We start from the raw sequence: 20,094 nt of genomic DNA, 5'->3' as shown, positions 1-20,094 counted from the left end.
CTATCAACGCGGCGACGGAGGCGGAGCCAAGCAAATGAAGGGAAGAAAGTTTCAAATTCATGAACTGAGACGAAACCAAAGGCAGGCTATGCTTTTTAAACGGACCCTTCACCTGAAAGAAGAAAATACAAGCAGATGAAAGGTCAGCATTTTGACTTCCAAAGTCGTGTTTATGAGTTTAAAGGTTATAAATTTGATTTGCAAATCAATAACGGGATTCAGAGTTCCAATCTCGACTTTAAAAGAGAGAAGCAGTGAATATTTTGATTTTGATATTCAGTCAAATAAAAGACAATGGACATTTTAATTTAAATGTACAAAGTCATAATTATGAGATGCACGGATATAATTACAAGTTTTGAAATTACAATTATGTAATTTAAAGTCATAAATATTAGATTTAAATGTATAAATATGAGATCAAAAGGCATAATTCCAACTTTTAGTCACACCTAACACACTATAACCCTTCCACCTCCGTGCTTTCTGTTCTGGTGTCACAATAATTCAGATTTACACTCATCTGTCCAGATATCATTGCTCCAGTTGTCCTGGTCTTTGTCTACATTCTCTGAGACAAACTCCAGGCTGGCCTTTACGTTTTCCTCACAAAGCAAATGTTTCCTTCTTGCATGCACTGCATTACTTGTTGATAGAAACCTGTCCGTTTCTATCAACGGACAGGTTTGGGAGCCACATTACATGCACATTTATTTCATTGACATTTTTGATGCATTTTTGAAAATAGTTTTTAGGTCTGAAAACATCCTTATATGGGACAAAATGTTGTGAGAAATTACCTGTTTTGTTCTGGATGTAGGATCTTTTTGCTTACATAGACTGTCTTTGGGGAAAAGACTACTGCGATTTATATTCTGAAGGATTTGGATTATTTAAAACACGGATTGTGCGTGTGTGTTTTTTTAGTTAAAGTCATCTAAAACTAGCATCAAGGAGACACCATAAAACAGCCCCTAAATTATTTAATAAGGTTGGCAAAGATGGAGTCCAGATTAAAGGAGAAATGGACTGAATTCAGTTTGGGTTTGTGACTCTGATTAATAATAAGTTTTTTTTACTTAAAGTTATAATTGCTGTCGTTTAATTGGCTGCTTGGTTTCAGAGTGACTGAAGTGTCCGCCTCCACGACTCGTGATGGCTGAACCACAGTGGTAGACTTGTGGTCGTCTATAAATAAAATCCCAGTTGGACGGTCACAGCTTAAGTGCTCTGTGTCCTGCACAACAAATCCATTTAGAGTCTTTTGGAGCTTTTACAGCTATCTCCCCAGCCGTGGCTCATGCATTTGAGCTCCTGCTGCATGCGAGAGGACAGGAAAACCCCCCACACTGTGAGGAGCCGACGGAGGCCAGAACAGCGAGAACGACGGCACTTCCAGACCTTTTCACAGCACTTCAACATGTGGGAGGAAGGGAGCAGCTGCAAACGACAGCCTTGTCTGTAAATGTGACCCAATCAGTCTGCGTTTTAACAGCATTACAACTGGGCCTTGAAACCTTCAGCTGTCTTTGATTAAATTTTGTGTGATTTCATTACTCTTTTCAACATTTGCGATAATTCTGCTACAGTGAGTCCATCAGGCGATCCCTGTATTGTAATCGAAGTGCTGCTTCGAAGCATTATTTGATAGGATTTAGCATTTGCCAATTTGGCAAGCAGAGTTTCCTGCTCACTATGCATGGTTGCACAATAACCATGCATACATGCACTCGTTGAAGTTAATGGCTCTTTAGTGGCCCATAGAACCAGACCTCCGAGTCGCATAATGCCATATTTTCATCCCAGAAAAATAAAAAAATGTGGTCTACTATTTATGCATTTAAAGAATTTACTCAGAACAGTGGTAAAAATAACTCAAAAGAATTTAATTTCAAAGGAACAGCTCGAAGGCTGCTGACATTATTTCAACAATGATCTCTTTGTGCGTGTTTTTTCACCCAGCTGATTATATGCACACAGTTTATTGCAATAAAAGGCAAATTTGTTTCAAGGCTTTTTACAAGTTTTTACTAAGCTAAAGATTTACGTGTTAAGTTCAAGCTGGGGGCGGAAAAATAACTTCCAGATCGTGCAGACATGAAACCAAAAGCTGGTTTTTAAAATCACTGCAACTGTCAACTAGCCGTGGGTTTGATAAACCATGTGAATAACTATGGCAGTTGTTGAAGCCATGCATGATAAAGATGCTACTGGAAAATGGAAGAACGAAAGCTCAGAAAGTAACATGAAATCCATCAACCATCTAATAATGTGCATCAAAACCTAAATGCTGATGTATTTATTTTATCTGTGCAAGATGACTGAACATTTTCAAGATTGCCTCTCATGTGGATTTCCTCTTGAATGCAGCTGCTGCTGCTGTTGCTGCAGGAGATTTCGAGTTGGCAGCCCACAGATCAATAATTAACATCACCCCTGATTAAAACCCTCATCCTGGATGTCCGCTGCAGCCTCATCTCAGCCTCATTCTGCAACTAAAGAGTGAAATAATTAAGAAACTAACTTTAGTCCAGACATGGTTTGATTGAAGTTCAGACTTTCATTCTGATTAATTCACTTTTACTCTTTAGAGTTAATCTCGATCCAAAGCACCATTATAAATATATTTAATGACCTGACTGGGCTCTAAAACTGTAGTTTAAATAAGCTTTGTTATCAACCTTAGAAAGTGGGCTGATGATTAAAAATACAGTTTCTTTTATTAAGGGCAACAGTGCATACACTTTCAGCATTTTTTGTTTTTTACAATTAAATATTTAAGTATTCTTTCTTTATGATTTTTAGGAAAATTACAGACTGAGACATGCAAAGCGCTGAAAGCAGTTTGTGATTTTGCTAATCACAGCCGACTCGCCGCCCCTGGATCTTCTGTTATCTCGCTGAAGATCTTCACCTACCTCCTTACACTCCTTCTTTCTTATCTGTTCATTACTTTACAGATTGTAACAATGTGTCATAATCCACACCATTGTAAGCTCCAGCCAGCACCTCATAAACTCACTCCGTCACACTCACTTGTTCACCTGGGTAACAGAAACGTTTCCCGCTTTGATTGATTCCTCATTTGTTTGTTTATTTTCTACCATCCAGATCTGACCGTAAAGCCTCTGTGGTCAGAGGTTTTGGCACGAATGTTTTGAGGCATTCTGCATTTTATGATTTTGATTTGCATATTTCTATTGCACATGATGATGCAATAAAAAAAAGCATCACATTTGCCATTGACTTTCTGTTCTCTCTTTTATTTTTCTTTCAACAGAAATCTCTCCAGGCACAGTTATTCAGTTTGGCTCCAGCTCTGACTGTATCCCTGGACCTGTGCTTCTGTCGGCTCTGTCCTCTCAACCCTCGGTCGATCACGTTGCAGTCACAAAACTCATACTTCTGTTCCTTCCTGTTGAAAGGGAGTTGTTCTCCTCCACAGTCACTCCATGATTTAGATGTAGAAATTGTTGGTAAATCAACAATCAGATGGGCTTAATTTATATCCACTAACACTGCATGAAAAGTGGGATTTTCTACAGCTATTGATACCTAACGCTGCCGTGCGCTTAGAGATTGAAGGCTATCAGCAAGGGTTTTTTGTCAGAATGGGAAATTGTAGGGACCTGCAAAGAATTTACCAAACTATGTGAGTCTGTATTGCCCTTTCACCCCCATCCCCTTGGGCCTAGGAGAGGCTTTCATATTTAAAGGAAGTTTCTGGGACCGATGCAGATGCAAATCAACGATTGAGCAACGGCCTTTCAGACTGTAGTTTCTGTCCTAGTCCACCCATTTTCCCTTCTATGCCCCACCCAGGTCTGTTTACCAGTTCCAGGACACGACCAAAACACCTCACTGTTGAGAAATAATGAGATTTGTTTAAGTAAAAACAGACATCAATGCCAAAAATGTTCTAATGTTACAGGCTTCTTTGAAGTCAATATGAAACTACAGTGAAATTTTGTGGCAACTCCCAGCTTATAATGCACAGACAAAACATTAAAAACTCTAAAACTCTAAAATCCTCAGAAGAAAAATAAAGCACACATCATATGTGTGCTTTATACACATCACAGCTTGGTGTGATGTGTATTTTATTTTTCGTTTCAGTTTAAAAAATAATAAAGTTCATGATCTGAGTATTTGTCATTATAATTGGGCCAGTAAAATGTATTTATAAGACAAAATAAAAAATCTGGGATTATTTAGTCCATCACAACCAGCACCTCGAGGTTTTCCGTTGCAGCGGAGAAATAACCGCAGTTGCTGCGCTCCAGACCGCAATACGGAGAATCTCCCCACTGGACTAGAACCGAGTCGAATCACACATTAACCTGTTATAGAGAGCAACTTTCCACTGGAAAGTGTCGTAAGATGCCCTTGTGGAGCTCGGGTAACTGTTGTGCAGTGATTCTTGAGAATAGGGACAAAATGAGTTTTAATTTTCCCATAATTTTTTTTATTATTTCTCAACCGTATGTATGCAAATATGACAAATAATGTTTAGGAAATGTAAAGATGCTAAGGTACAGGGTCCCAGTTGCAACATTGTCAGTAACATACTCTGTGTTACTGACATTGTGGAGATTCTTTCACACGTCTACATCCTGGAATAGCACCTGACCCAAACTCTTGTCCGAGTTGTTTTTGAAATCTGCCTTTGAAATACAATCATGAAGCCCTTTAATCCCCAAGGCTCCTGAATTAAGCAATACAAGCACTTCTGGGTTCTGGGTTTCTTATGTTTGGTAAAATAGTCACAGCATTAAATTGTCTGCGAAAATTAATAAAAAATAAATATAATAAGTCACAGACTGTTTCTAGCACTGTGCAATGATTAATGCATGAATAATCCTAATGAATTAATAGTAATTAAAATAATAGTGGATAAAAGGCTTCAGAACATTTATACCACAGCAGGTATGGAAAACCACAAAAGCAAAAATTAAATCATATACAAATGTATTTATCTCTTCATGTTAAATAAATAAAAAGTATAACGTTTTATTTAAATCTTTATGTCAGCTTGAGTCATGCACAGCTGAGCTGATCATTTCCATAGCAACAATCAGAAGCAAGAAGTTGTGCCAGAAGTCCAGTGAGCTCACTGATGAGGTCATAGACGTACATCACAGTAGATCAAAGAAGTTCTAATGCTTGAATGCTGGAATCTCTAAGCATCAGTCAGGATCCAGACATTTCTTGGAGATTAAGGTTTGTATAAAGCAACAATGTTCAGTTTTGCGACGGTGATTGTTCCCCTGATATTCCCGGTTGGTTGGGGCATTGGATATGCCGTGACCACCGGCATGAAGAAAGTGTGCGATCGTTTCTTTCCTGGGAAGGATGGCAACAAAGAAAACGATAAGGCTGAAGAAGACAATCTGTTTTGGACAGGATTTCCATCCACTTCCAAAAAACAAACCGACCCGGCTGGGGAGGTTTGTCCTGAAAAGGCTTTGGACGATGGGACCGCGGACTCCATCTCGTCCTCTGTACAAAACAGTACAGAGGACGACTGTACTGTCTCTGGACAAACTGACCCGGCTGGGGAGGTTTGTCCAGAGACGATGGTACACCATGGGGGTGAGACAACAGTCGCAGAAAAATCTGACCCGGCTGGGGAAGATTTGTCTGCGGCTGATCTCGCAGCCAAAGCTCTGGGTAAAGAGACAGCCAAAGCTTTGGTTTCCCTGGTCCCATCCTTAAAGAAGAGTCCTCTGAAGGGGACGTTCACAGGGACCCTTGAAATACAAAGTTCCCCGGATGGGGAACTTTGTATTTCAGATAACAACAGAGCTGCTCCTTTGCCAAGAAAAACACGTCTAAATTTAAAGATTTCCGTTGGAGTCGAGGTTTTCTGTTCCCCTAATTCAGTAGATGGCGTTGGCTCGGATCTCCCAGTTGTAGGGAGGACAGCATCTGCAGGACCCGGACAAGCTGAGGAGAACTTTTTCAAGTTCTCCGATGAGCTCCAGAACAGCTGGGTGAACTCTGCTTTCCAGAGCATCCTGAACCTGAGCGTCACCAAGCGGTGTCTCGCTCAGGAAAGGATTTTTCTGGAGGCATCGTCCATCCCCAGCTGTGGGAGGCTCATACGCTCAGCTGTCCGTCAGCCCGGCAAACATTTTTGTCAACAAGACCTTTCCCCAGTTCTGATGGAGCTGAGCGAGAGGAAGCTACCGTCAGGTGTGGGAAAGGACTATGACATAAAAAGTTTGCTGGAGTCTGTTCTGGTCTGGTTGGACTCGTTTGGCGGCGACACAGATAGAGAGTTGTATGACAACGACTTCTGCTCTAACTGTGGAGCCACTTCCCTCAGGCTCCTGAACAACGGCGCCATGATTGCCCTTCCACCAATATTATTCTCAACCAGTATATCTATACTGCTGGAGTACTGGTTGGATTTGGCATGCAAGCGCCGTTGTTCAGGCTGCGGGTCACCCTGGCAGAAAAAACACTGTCTGGCCGATAACAAGGTCCTGGTGTTTTTTCTGCACAGGGTGACCAGGAGGTACCAAACAAAAGCCACTCAGACCATCGAGGTCCCTGCAGAATGTGGGACGGAGACGTACCACCTGTCCTCCGTCATCTGTGGGGATCCGAAGCTGACAGAGTTCTACTGCTATTTAAATAAGGGAGAACGAACCGTCAAGGCAGAAAACGAGCATGTCTTCACTGCAGACAGCGACTGCAGTGAAGACATGTCCAACAACGGCTTCATTTATATATATGAGAAGAACTGAGAACAACAGAGGTTAGTTTCTCCAGCCCCTCCTCTGGAAGATGGCGAACTAGGCCATTTGAATCAAGACATGTTAGGTTTTAAAACTAGCTTATTTTAAATTTATTTTCTCAACAGGAGCTAAAAATATTAACATCGGAAGAAGAAAAACATCCTAGAAGACCTAATTAGTAACCATTTTGAGGCTGGAGAAATGTGACTGGGACCAAACATGTCTGATTTAAATTTAAGGGGCAAAAGGTAAAAAGATTTGACAGGTTTCCTGTTTGCAGGTTTCTCTCCGGGCACTCCGGCTTCCTGCCACAGTTTGAAATCTCCACTGAAATGATCCAGTAGGCATGGGTGGACCGTGGAGGCGTCCACCTATGCCTACTCTCTCTCTCTCTCTCTCTCTATATATATATATATATATATATATATATATATATGGTCTTCACCTTCCAGGCCTTCTCCAGTTCCTCTCTGAGGCCCTGGTATTTCTCCAGTTTCTCGTGCTCCTTTTTCCTGATGTTGTGGTCACTTGGTATTGCTACATCCACCACAACGGCTTTCCTCTGTTCTTTATCCACCACCACAATGTCCGGTTGGTTCGCTATTACCATCTTGTCTGTCTGGATCTGGAAGTCCCACAGGATCTTAGCTCGGTCATTCTCCACCACCTTTGGGGGTGTTCCCCACTTTGACCTCGGGGCTTCCAGTCCATATTCTGCACAGATGTTCCTGTACACTATGCCCGCCACTTGGTTATGTCGTTCCATGTACGCTTTCCCTGCCAGCATCTTGCACCCTGCTGTTATGTGCTGGACTGTCTCAGAGGCCTCCTTGCACAACCTACACCTTGGGTCTTGTCTGGTGTGGTAGATCTGAGCTTCTATTGCTCTGGTGTTTAGGGCCTGTTCCTGGGCGGCCAGGATGAGGGCCTCTGTGCTGTCCTTGAGTCCAGCTTTCTCCAGCCATTGGTAGGATTTCCTGATATCAGCCACTTCAGTTATTTGTCGGTGGTACATCCCATGTAGGGGCTTGTCCTCCCATGATGGTTCCTCTAGCATCTCGTCTTCTGTTCCCCATTGCCTGAGACATTCGCTGAGCACATCGTCCGTTGAGGCTTTGTCCTTGATGTATTTATGGATCTTGGATGTTTCATCCAGGACAGTGGCTCTCACACTCACTAGTCCTCTGCCTCCTGATGATGATGATATATCTCAAGTATCTCATCATCTCTCAATGTGAGATATATATATATATATATATATATATATATATATATATATATATATATATATATATATATATATATATATATATGCCGCCCACCATGGCACATGTTGCCCTACTCTCATGGGGTACTGCAGGGGCTATTAGGCGGGATGGCTGCTGCAGTGATAGATAATATTTTATGGCAATGTTTTGTTTTTAAAAAGTAATTCAAAAAACAATCATTCATACATAGAGTACTCCAAAATTGTACTTCAATCAGAGTAACACTCCTTAAGCACGTTTAATTAAGCAATTGTAAAAAGTATTTGGTAAACTGCTGAAGTACTGAGTGACTGATAATTATACCTAATTTAATAATCAAATGTGTCCTCAAACAGGGCTCCAAAAGCATATGTGAAAATTCTGGTACTGTAAAGAGTATGACTGAAATATTTATACAAATAAGGAGTTAGGTTTGGAGGCTGGTTCTAGACCAAATTTACCACTATGGGTAGTCAGTGCTTTTTCATGGGGACACTTAAAAAAAAAGAAACAAAAAAAAAAACAGAGCAATATTTCAACATTTGATATATTAAGTGAGCCAAAGAGCAACTTGTGTCTGCAGAGATCCAGGCTGCAGATCCCTGGCAGATGGAAAGTCTGATCCTCTCTCAATGTAACAGCTTAAAGTGCAGCACTGGAATATTTAATTAAATATTACAGTTAAATTGTGAAGGTTAAAAAAATCCACCACTGAGTATTAACATAAGACATTTATTGAGTATAAGTTCTTCCGTACCCCGTGTGCCCCCATCTAGAACCGTCCATTGGCAGCAGGTCTGTGTCTGAGATTAATAATACATTAAATAACCACTGAACACTAAATTAATATGTCAATATTTCTTAATAAAACAAACAGAAAGCCCTAACAAATCTTTTTAAAGTAGGAAATATTTACATATTTACTGTTAATCTCTCAGTATGGTGTGTTCTCTAAATGACCATTTATATTATTTTGGCTGATACGATTATACATTAAATAAGCAAATAATCAACTCATAACAGTCGATTAAAAGCACAATAAGAAACTTAATAATAAAATGTTCTACCATATGAGCCTCAGGAGATGACTGAGGGATGAAGAGATGCTGATTTCTGGTGTTTTAGGTTCTGTCGGATCTGCAGTTCCTCCCTTGATCTATTCTGTCTGGTAGCACACTGTGCCAGGACTACACACTTCTTTTGTTTTTTAAAATGACTGTATCTATTAGTGATATTTTTACTCATTTTACAGACAAATACTTCTCAAGAAACAAAATAAATATTATTTAAAACCAAAAACAACAAAAAGGCCATCTGACGGAGTTGACAGTGCATGACGGAGTTGACACAGAACTGAAGGTGGTGACAAACTAGTGAGTAAAATGAAAAACTTGATGCATGTGAACTAGTGCAATTCATGTAAAATACATTAAAATGAATTAATTGCACATTTAAGTGAGATTTGACAACAATTTCACTGAAAGAGTCAGAAAAACTCTGATGGAGTTGACATCTGACGGAGTTGAAAAAAAGCCAAACTACCTCAATTTATATGATGTTATTCTGAAGGAGGCCATATTGTAGCTCATCAGGTCCATGAAATCTTTACATTATACCAAAATTAAGCTTTTATTTCACAAAATTTCATCAAAGTTTTGTAATTTTTGTCAGTTATGGTATTGACAGATCATGGTTGTGACAAGCAATTTAGGAATAAAACAGAAGAAAAAACTAAAGAATAACAAAACAGAGCTAACTAGCCCTCTTAGCAAAGGAAGAGATCATGGGGTCCTCAGAAGTTCTGGTGCCCCGCAATAATGCCTGATTTTTTTTACATTCTTTTCATTTCTGACGGTGTTGACAAAAACTAGGGACAAATTTCAATGGAGTTGGAAAATATATAAAAAATATTTTTAATTCAATTTATTGATACCTCTATAATTATTTATATGACTACTTATACTTAATTGTCATAATATATAATTTTAGTATTTTTTAAATTATGTTAAACTATTATAATGTATTGAGTTCTGCTCCTGGATAAGGGTTTTTACAGGCATCATCCACCGACTACAATGTTTAAAATAAAAAAATATTCAGCAAATACCTGGAAAATATACATTGTTGTGCTCACATGACCCAGGTTAGTTGAATCAGATATTTGAAAAAAATATATATTTTGTGTATATTTTATTCAAATTTTGTGCTTTATCCATAGGACCTGTTTTGTCCCTATTCTCAAGAATCTCTGTGTGCTGATCATGGCTGTTCTCTAATAATCAGCCCAAGTTTAATTTGTGGCTGCAGCAAGTGTGTTTTGAACGTGCTCCCAAAACAAAAGCGGTAGTTTTCATCGCCTCCCGACAGATAAGCAAACAAAAAGAATTTGGCTAAAAATTCTAAACTTGAAGAGAGAACCCAAAATGCTTTATTTTTGTTCATTTCATTGTGTGGACAAAAAGTCAACGGAAGAAAACCGCAGCTGAAGCAACTGAGTCAGAGAAGTAGCTAAATATGCTATTGTGGCAATTTCTTCAAGTTGTCATCCCTCCCCGCATTAGCTGTAGGTTGCAGTAAACCAATATTGTCACATTTAAGCTTTGATAGCATATTTTGTAGCCTAAAAGCTCTCATGAAAGCCGGTTAGCGAGTTGCTAACATGTAAACAAATGGCGTTTGGGGTTAGCAGCGAAGTCCCATAATTCACGCAAAGCATAATGGGGCATAGGAATAAGGTGGATAGTCCGGTGTCACGTGTCCAGGTTTTTTTTAATTTAATTTTATTTATTTATATTTTTTAAAAATTTGTAGGTGTGGCTTATATCATGGTGCGCTCTATAGTCCGTAAAATATGGTAATAAAAATAACATATTACATAAAACAAATATATAAATGAGTATGAATTTTTTTAAACTCAAGTATTCAAATAAAACTTTTAGACAATCTTCTAATTTATTTAAACCCCTCCACATGCTGGCTTGCACGCCGAACCTCCCGACAACTTGCAGGTGTTGTAGCAAACACTGTTCATCTCTGATAATGTGTTGGATGAACGAGCACGTGGCTAACACGTCACGTGAATATCAGCACGTTGGACAGCAGCTCCAGCCTCACACCGCCCACAGAGGATGGAGCGAGCGGCGGCTTCATGGCTGAGGAAGGAAGTTCCTGTTTGGAGGAGATGGAGACTCGTTGTCAGCACCCTGTGGGGTAAGGAACCGAGTCGCGTCGGGATTTCACCTTGTGAAGAGGGTCTGTGTTGCTGAGGATGGTGCGCGGCTGTTTGAACCGAGCCACCATGGATCGCTGCTGCTGCGTAATTTCGGCACATTATTTCGTGTTCGGAGGAGTCCTGCTCTCACCTCCTCTCATCCGTCTTCTCTGCTTGCGGCGCCGGGATGGTTGGGCGAAGAGTTGACGCTGAACCGACGTCCAACGCTCCTTCGCTGCTTGGATAAAACGGAACCCATTTAAAACCAGAAACTTTGCGATCGGGAGCTGCTTCAGGAGGACGAGGTGTAGACAGAGACAGAGGGGAGTTGATGGATGCCACCGCGGAGAAACAAAGGACTCCCACAAGCTGCTCACCTCCTCCTAATGAAAAACATAAATGCCTTCAATAAGTGGGGTTTTTATTGATGACCGACCTCCCTTCGAGACCCGTATTGATTTTCTTATTCAGACAGGGTATATTTTGAGGATAACACCTTGGACAGCTCCTCGTTGTCACTCAGAACCTGTACTGGGTCCTGTTGGACCTGCTGGACCGCAGCTGGACTTTTCCATTCTGACTTTAAGCGGCTCTGGGCTCCTGGTTTAGAGCTCTGTAATTGAATCCCGATAGAAAACGCCTCCATCCATAAAGAAAAACAGTAACTCTTCCTCATTGGTCGGACTGCAGTGCACATGCTATAACAACAGGATATGCAAAGAGCCATGGGCTGATCTACCAGCCTATCATGTTTCGAGCATGCTTTTTTTTTTGTAGTTTTTTAAATATAGCAAGATGTGAACTGCTTACTGTGATAAATTCCACAATAATAGACTTAATATTAATACTAATAATTATGATGTTTTAAATAAACGACAAAAAAAAGGGGGGGCTGTGCCTGTGCTGTGAAGGTTCTGAGACATGTTCAAGTACCGTCTTGGAACGGTTTTCAGTGAACTCAAAGTGTTGCTGCTGATGCACTCGGATTCGAGCAGCCGGAGGACTGACCCAGACACAGACCCAGAGCAGAGCAGGATGAGAGGCTTCACCATCGCAGGCTGTGGCTGGCCACAGATGAGCTGCTCCCACCGAGACGACGACGAGGAGTACTACGGGCCCCGGCCACGCAGCCTGACCTCCGAGGATAAAGAAGGAGACAAACCCCAGGGAGCAGGAGGAGGAGGAGGAGGTCTGGAGGCGTCCTCCCTGCCGAGTCTCTCTGAGAGCGGGGTGCAAGCACAGCAGTGCAGGATCTGCTTCCAGGGGCCAGAGAAGGTGAACTTTTGTGTTTAAACACAAACCAAGCACGGTAGATCGTTATGGTCATTATCAAAGTGTCTCCACGTGGTTAAACGAGGTTAGTTAAGATGAACGGGTTTGGTAGGAGAAGGAAAATGACACACGGTCATTTGTTTTGCACAAATAAAAATCTTGACACACCTCCCATGCATTTGCATTCAACCCCCTTTTAATCTGAGACCCCCCAAAATAAAGCGCAGTCTCTAGAGGCCAGACATGATGATGTGACGAAATTTAAATCAGGCTTTGGTTTAAAAAATAAAAAATCGACCGTTTAAACCATCGTCTTGATGGTGCAGAGACGCAACAAAGATTCCAAACATATCCAAGATTTTGTGTGTGGTTGTTTTCCACAGTCGCTCATCTGTAACACTCCATGCAGTGCGCCCCAATTTCAAAGTAAAGTCATATAGTGACTAAGATTAAACCAAACTGAGCGTTCAGTGGTGATCTAATAATAGCTGCAGGTAGACAAAGGGCTTCTTTTAAGAACAGTCTGAGGAGAAAACTCAGCATGATAGAAACCACCAGAGAGCAGAACAGAGCTGTTATTTTATATTTTTTGCAAATACATTTTTTAAAAAAGTGTCATATTGACTTGGATTTTTGCTGTAATTAAAACAGCAAGTGTTTTGAGATCTGGAGAAGAAGGTTTTTTGGTCTTTATCTCCTAGTAGAAAAAGTTTAAACTCAATCATAGTGGATTGAGATCATCTGTGAACAGAACTGATAAATATGCCCTGATTTAAATCATTTTACTGCAGCTGTGGTTGTATGTTTGGGTTTGTTGTCTAGAAGGTGAACCTCCATTGAATCTCGAGTCTTTTTCAGCCTCCCACAAGTTTTCAAATGTCCTGTGTTTGAGCTGCAGCCATCTTCCCATCGACTTCGACCAGCTTCCCTGCTCTCACTTGAGAAAGTGTGAGAACGGCAAATGCAAAGCAAAACCACGTTTTTAAATCCCATTTCCGCAAAGCGTCGGTCTGAACTTGTGAGAAGCATGCGCCGCTCTATGTGTCGGAAAGTTTTTGTTTCCTCTCCAGGTATAAAACTAATTAAAGACCTCACACATCCCCCGGAGTCAGTCAGAAAATAGAGCTGTCAGACTGAGAGCCTACAGGGAGCTGAATGATTACAATAACAAGAAAAAAACACACACACTACTCCAGATGTTTCCTGATTTCCTTGGAGGACTAGGGGAAAATATCATGAGATGAGGTCAAATATATTCATATGAAGGCATTCGGGAGCAGATGGATCGTGAATGCCTCATAGTGACACTTCTTTTTCAATCTGTGTTTTTAAATCTGCAGCCCTGGGCTCAATTCTTTAACATTTTCTATAGATTATCAGTTGGATTCAGGCTTTGACTTGGCCGTTTTAACACGTTTATCTAAACCGTTCCACTGTGGCTCTCTGGCTTTGTGCTTTGAGTTGTTCTGCTAAAGGAGGATGAACTTCAGACTCCAGAAATACATCGACACTGACAGATTTTTTCAATTTAATTTTTATTTACGTAGCACTTTATAACAAGAGCTGCAGAAAGTGCTTTGCAACATGCATAGATGACAAAAAAAAACAGACTAAAATACATTAGAAACTTAAAAAGTCAGGTTATTAACAGGGTTAAAAGTCAGTGATTAGAATTCAATTCAAAGATATTTTTTATCAGTTAATTAAAGTGGATGATCAATGATCTAATGTAGAGAGGTAGGCTGATCCAGATAGAACACTGCAAAACACAAACTCTCACCAAGTAGTTTTGGTCTAGTTTCTTGTGCAAATATCTTATTGCATTTAAAATAAGACAAATTAATTTAAAAGTAACTTCTCAGCAAGATATAGAAGCTTGTTCTAAGTAAATAATTCCTTAACATTGATGGAAAAGTTCTTGTTCTATTGGCAGATAAATTAACTTGTAACATGGGAAAAATGTTTTGCAAATTAAATAGTCTGCCAATGGGACTAGAACTTTTTCATCAATATTAAGGAATTATTTTCTTAAAACAAGCTTCTCTGTCTCACTAAAATGCTACTTGTAAGTTAGTTTTGTCCTTTTTCAAGTTTGCTAAGCTATTTGCACTAGAAACTAGACCCAAAATACTTGGTAGGGAACAGCAAAGACCTTCTGTTTTTTTTTACCTCAAGGTTCTGGATGCAATGTGCATTTATACTTTCAGTAATTTACCAAAAATAATAAAAGGAATGCAACCGTCTCCTATTAAGACATTTTCAGGCGTTTATGGTCCAATATGGTCGTGATGTGCTGCAGATTGGCACTTCACTCATTTGTAAATGTGAATGATTTTTAACAAAGCACATTTTTTGTGGCAATTACCTCCCTAGAAAAGGAGAGAAACAAACAGATTCTGCAGCTGTCAAAAATATGCTAAAACAAATCATGTTCAAGGCAGTTAAGAGGATGACAGCGGAGTGTGAAACTGTCGAAGAGAGAACAACGAGTCAGCGGCATCTAAGGGCTCTGAAAATAGATGCTGGATTTATCGGATCCTGCTCGTTACTGATGAAGATCATTTATCACTGTGAGTTACAGCCACGGGAAAATGAGGCTGTTTTAAATGCAGAGAAGGTGGGAAATTGTAGCTCAATTGAACTTTTACACGTCAGTCTATTTCTGTCCCTTTTTATTGTGTCTAAATAAAACGATCCACTAAGAGGGAAAGAAAATGTAGCCGAATGTTAAAAAACTCCCATTTAATCAAATCAGAGTTAAATCATCTTTATTGACCAAGACTGTGTACTCAAACAAGGAATCTGACTTAAACTTTTAGTATAAATATATAGAGGAAATGCAATGAATGATTAAAGGAACAGTGTGTACATGTACAGCCATTAGTAAACATTTACAAAGAAACTAAAAAAAAAAAAAAACGACAGGAGGTTGTGGAAAAGCAAATGTGGTTATTTTATTTCACAGTAGTTGATTCCCCACACCCCAAAGTCGTTATTGTATTCATCAGAGTGACAGTCTGGGGACAGAAACTGGCTCTGTGGCAGCTGTTTTCTACAAATAATATTTATTTTCTGTATATCACCAACCTGAAGGTAAACATTTAGCAGTTCATGTAGTTTCTACAATCCTGGCACTCCTGATGTTGAAACCCTTAAAATAAGCAATTGCTGTTAATGACCCTCCTCCCCCATCATGAGCCTTGTTCATCACAATCTCAGTTAATTTAACTTTTCAATTGCTGTTGATGAATATCTATTTTCTTCTAGCTTTTTCCAACTTGTGCAGTTCAAAACATGTCTCACCTTTGTATCAGTTTCTTTTCTTTTTCCCATTTTGAATAGTTGCTAAAAAAAAACACTGCATCAAATTCTTTCCAACTCTGAATTAACTCAAAAAGTAAAAAAAAAAGAAAAAAAAAGCTTTTGTTACATTTATTTTATAGGTTTTTCAAACACATATTTTACATTTTAGGCCTTTTGTTTGTGGTTTCCTGAAGAGCTGATAAGTGTCGCTTGCTCTGCATCTGTGTATTTAAATATTTTTATATGCAGATTTGATCAAAAGCATCTGTTTTCTTAATTAAAACTCCTACCTTATGGACTAACTCTATCCAGCGTCCACAGCTGGTGAATTTCCCTGTAATACTGTCAGCAGTGTTGAGTGTAAAGTTATGCTTGAGTTATTTATTTTTCTGTCTTCTTTTATTTTATTTCAACGTTTCAATAAGCAGCCCAGCTGCTCGTCTCATGCAGTAACCCGTCTTTGTCCTGCAGGGGGAGCTGTTGAGCCCTTGTCGCTGTGACGGCTCCGTGCGCTGCACTCACCAGTCCTGCCTCATCCGCTGGATCAGTGAGAGAGGCTCCTGGAGCTGCGAGCTCTGCTACTTCAAGTACCAGGTTCTGGCCATTAGCACCAAGAACCCACTGCAGGTACACATCCAGAACAAGAAAGGAGATCAGTTACTGAATGCATCAGATTTTGATTTTGGACAACCAGGTTGCATCTCGAAAAGAAAACGCTTCACGTTTGTCTGTCTCTCTAAAACGAGTGTTTGGATGACTGTGGTGTAGCAGTTAATAGGTCATTTGGATAACTGAAGCTCTGGTGCAAATTAAACCATGATAACTCTGGAGGGGAACAAGTGCTTAGCTAAACCTTAGGAATATATATGTTTATACTTTGAATTTAATTAGAAAGAAACTAAGCTCGAGTTGCCTGTGTGTGCAGCATAGTCTTTCGCTCTCTCTCCAAAGCAGAAAACAGACACAAACCTCTCTTTTTCACCACCACCAGGATAAACATGAATTTCACTAGACAGACAGTATATGCATACATATGCTGTACATAGATTGAAAATTGTTTTTTTTTTGTTTTGTTTTTTTGCATTCTGTCTTTCTCTCTCTCTTTGTGTCCAGTGGCAGGCCATCTCTCTGACTGTGATTGAAAGGGTGCAGATTGCTGCCATTGTGCTGGGCTCTCTCTTCCTATTTGCCAGCATTTCCTGGTTGGTGTGGTCGTCGCTCAGCCCCTCGGCCAAATGGCAGCGGCAGGACCTTTTGTTCCAGATATGCTACAGCATGTACGGCTTCATGGACGTAGTATGCGTAGGTAAGAGATTGGAGCTCTATGATGTGTTTTGTGAAGGTTTTCATACGCGTTGAAGTGCTTCATAAGTTTTTATTTCAGTCACAAACATCAGTGTAATTTATAATACGAGAGACAGATGAATCTGTTGACCCAGCAGCAATGAACTCAACTCCACAAATCTGGTCTTTATGGAGGAGAAGCCATACGTAACTAGCGCTGCACACCAGCCTGAACAAGTCCTCCTGACTGTGAAACACGGTAGCGGTAGCGTCATACTGTGGGGATTAATTCCTTTAGCATGGGAATTGTAACTGGTCAGAGTTGACAGGAACATTGATTGAGCAAAACCGGGACAACCTTCAGGGGAAAATCTGTTGAAGACAGCAAAGAACATGGGACTGGGGGAGAGTTTCACCTCTAAACAAACATCCAGACCTACGATGTGATGGTTTAAAGCAAAACATATTCATGGGTTAGTGTGGCCCAGTCAAAGTCCAGATTAGAAATTGGTGCTAATGATGTTGAAAATGATTGAACTTTAGCTATTTTGCGAAGGAGAATGGGTACAAATGTCTTTATTCCCATAAGGCATGACTTGAGAGAGCAGCAAATGATAGTTCTTCAAACTGATTCAACAAAATTTACTTGCAAGAATTTTGGAAAACAATTCATCCTTCAACTTTCACTTTGCAGTCATGTTCTATGCTACTCTACACAAAAGTACTGGATTGAAGTCTGGTATCAGTAGTTAGCTTTTTGCACTAACAACAAAAATAATCAAACTCCACCAGTTTTCCAGTTTCCAACCAGAACACAATACATTTTTAAAGCAAACTGAAGCCAACTACACTCATCTTCATAAAGGGACAGTTTAAAAAAAAAAAAAATTAAAATATTTCCTACAGCTCAGCAGCAGTGGTTCCTGTGGGCCACAATAACTTCAATTAATCTGTGGAGGATGAAGAGATTAATGATTAGTTGTTCTCTCAAAATATTCTGTACTTGTTTACAAGTCTGAGTCCACATTTAAGTAACAAACACTTACTGACTGTTGTTTGCCATCATGTCTGGCTGTAAATCTCCAAAATACAATCCTGGTACACGACGTACCTTCTGTACTTTTTAGTGCTCTCAGGTTGTTGTTGAACAAGCACTTGTTTGTCTGTTTGTAAGACTATTTCCTGCCCCAATCTCTCCCGACCTTTTACCCTTAACACCCAGGCCTTATAATCCACGAAGGATCATCTGTTTACCGGATCTTTAAGCGCTGGCGGGCAGTGAACCAGCAGTGGAAAGTGCTGAATTATGAGAAAACCAAGGATCTGGGCGACTCCGTCAGTTCAAGCAGCAAATCCGCCGGTCAAGCCGAAAGGAACTTTTCAAACGGCATCGCGGCCAACGGACGGAGAGCAACGAGTCGACACGTCAGGGCTATCCTCACCCACCACTGTGGCTACACTATCCTGCACATCCTCAGCCAGCTGAGGCCCTCGAACCTGCATGGTGCCAACCAGGAGGTGGTCATGAGAGTGACCACGGTGTGAGGTCATTCTTCGGTCTTTGAAGAGTAAATAAAAGTGCTGATAAAATAAAATCCTAACGTGCTATAAAATCTACCTGAGTGATAAGATGTGCTCTCAGGTTCGTCCTGAGCCGTGAGGAACCGTCTGTTTCTGAAACGTGAGGAAGGCAGAGCAGTGGTATGTAGAGCTGAGTAAAAATACATGGCTGGAAGAAAAAACATATTCATTTCAGTTGTCTCCTGGTCTGAATAAGCATGGAAAAGGATAGTCAAAGGGTGAAAAAAATAAGATTTCCAAATTTCGTTCAATCACACCTTTTCTGAACTTGTTACTTTCTTCCTTCCTCCCTTCAACATATTGAAAGCCAGCCCACGGCTGAAGTATCTGCCATAGCCTCATGCACTAGCGCAGAGGTTCCCAAACTGCGGGGCGCGCCCCCTAGAGGGGGCGCCGTGTCATTGCAGAGAGGGGAGGCGCGGGAAGCCGTCTGGATGAAAAAAAACAACAAAACATGAACACTGTATGCGCTGGGTTTTTACCTTAGAATGGCCAACTCTCTGTTATTCCTATGTCAATTTAATACAGTAGAGGCTTCCACACTTCCCATATTTGTGTCCTCTGTCACTTTTATCAGCAGTTAAAACTGTTTAATCCCTTGTTAACATGTTGTGACCTGTTTTTCCGAGCCGCCTTTAAACGCAACATGAGCGCTACGACGCTCGCGCTGGGTTTACACCTGTGAAGGAGACCTGCTGCTGCTGTGCGGAGCTACGTAGGTTTATGTTAGAATCACGGCAGCAAACCAGCAAAACGCAAAGAACTTTTCACAGTTTTTCCCTCCAAACTAACCGACTGAGTTGAGTAAAGCTGTTGAATGCAGGTAATGTTAGCTAAAAGATGACTAGCTAATGTTAGCTAAAAGATGACTAGCTAATATCAATACAGAACCTTAAGCTTAACAAGTACCTTGTAGGCTACCGGTGTCTATTTTCAGCTAAGTACATTCATTTTGCCCCCAAAAAAGTCGATGCCCCCCACCCCCCATCACACGTGTCGTTTCAACCATACAGCCATTTTTAATCAATAGGGGGGGCGCAGAAAATGTTTGGAAACCACGGCGAAATTTAATGTCTTAGGTTTCACAGTGCAGGTAAAGGATACAGAACTTTGGAGAGTCACTTTTGGAAAAGTCTGGAATTATTCTCCAAAAACCAGGGTAAACGTTTTATTTATAAACCCCCGTGAAAATTTTTACCATGATAAATGTCCCAAAATGTGATTTAGACTTGTTTCTTACTTTATTTTATACATAAAAAAAGAAAAAAAAAACATGCTACAGATATTAATATTGCTCCCATCCTTGCCCTCATGTACCTTCACAAAGAAACACAAATCCGCACATGTATGCAAACACTCCTAAAAGGTTTAACGGATAAAGTTTATGCCCTCCTTCAGAAAAAAGTTTATGTGGCATATTTGTTAAAATGTTTAAAACTGATGTCTGTATTAA

The 20,094-nt window shown here is 40.3% G+C and overlaps 1 protein-coding gene and 1 long non-coding RNA gene across 2 annotated transcripts; both read left to right on the top strand.

The window, feature by feature from the left end:
• The first annotated feature begins 6 nt into the window (after positions 1-6).
• Positions 7-4,818, top strand: LOC148159647 (uncharacterized). The gene is made up of 2 exons (XR_015762837.1): positions 7-142; positions 3,281-4,818. It is a non-coding gene; the product is annotated as an uncharacterized LOC148159647 (long non-coding RNA).
• A 6,710-nt stretch (positions 4,819-11,528) lies between these two features.
• LOC106929446 (E3 ubiquitin-protein ligase MARCHF9-like) lies at positions 11,529-19,188 on the top strand. Its single transcript, XM_015006403.2, has 4 exons — positions 11,529-12,476; positions 16,248-16,403; positions 16,890-17,082; positions 18,283-19,188. The coding sequence occupies exons 1-4, from the start codon at positions 12,123-12,125 to the stop codon at positions 18,603-18,605; spliced, it is 1,026 nt and encodes a 341-aa protein (XP_014861889.2). The 5' UTR covers positions 11,529-12,122; the 3' UTR covers positions 18,606-19,188.
• Positions 19,189-20,094: the final 906 nt, after the last annotated feature.

Source organism: Poecilia mexicana, unplaced genomic scaffold (assembly GCF_051168715.1).
Source record: "Poecilia mexicana isolate PSO_F unplaced genomic scaffold, ASM5116871v1 scaffold_5, whole genome shotgun sequence".
Taxonomy (NCBI): Eukaryota; Metazoa; Chordata; class Actinopteri; order Cyprinodontiformes; family Poeciliidae; genus Poecilia; species Poecilia mexicana.
This window is presented reverse-complemented; position numbering and strand designations above follow the sequence as displayed.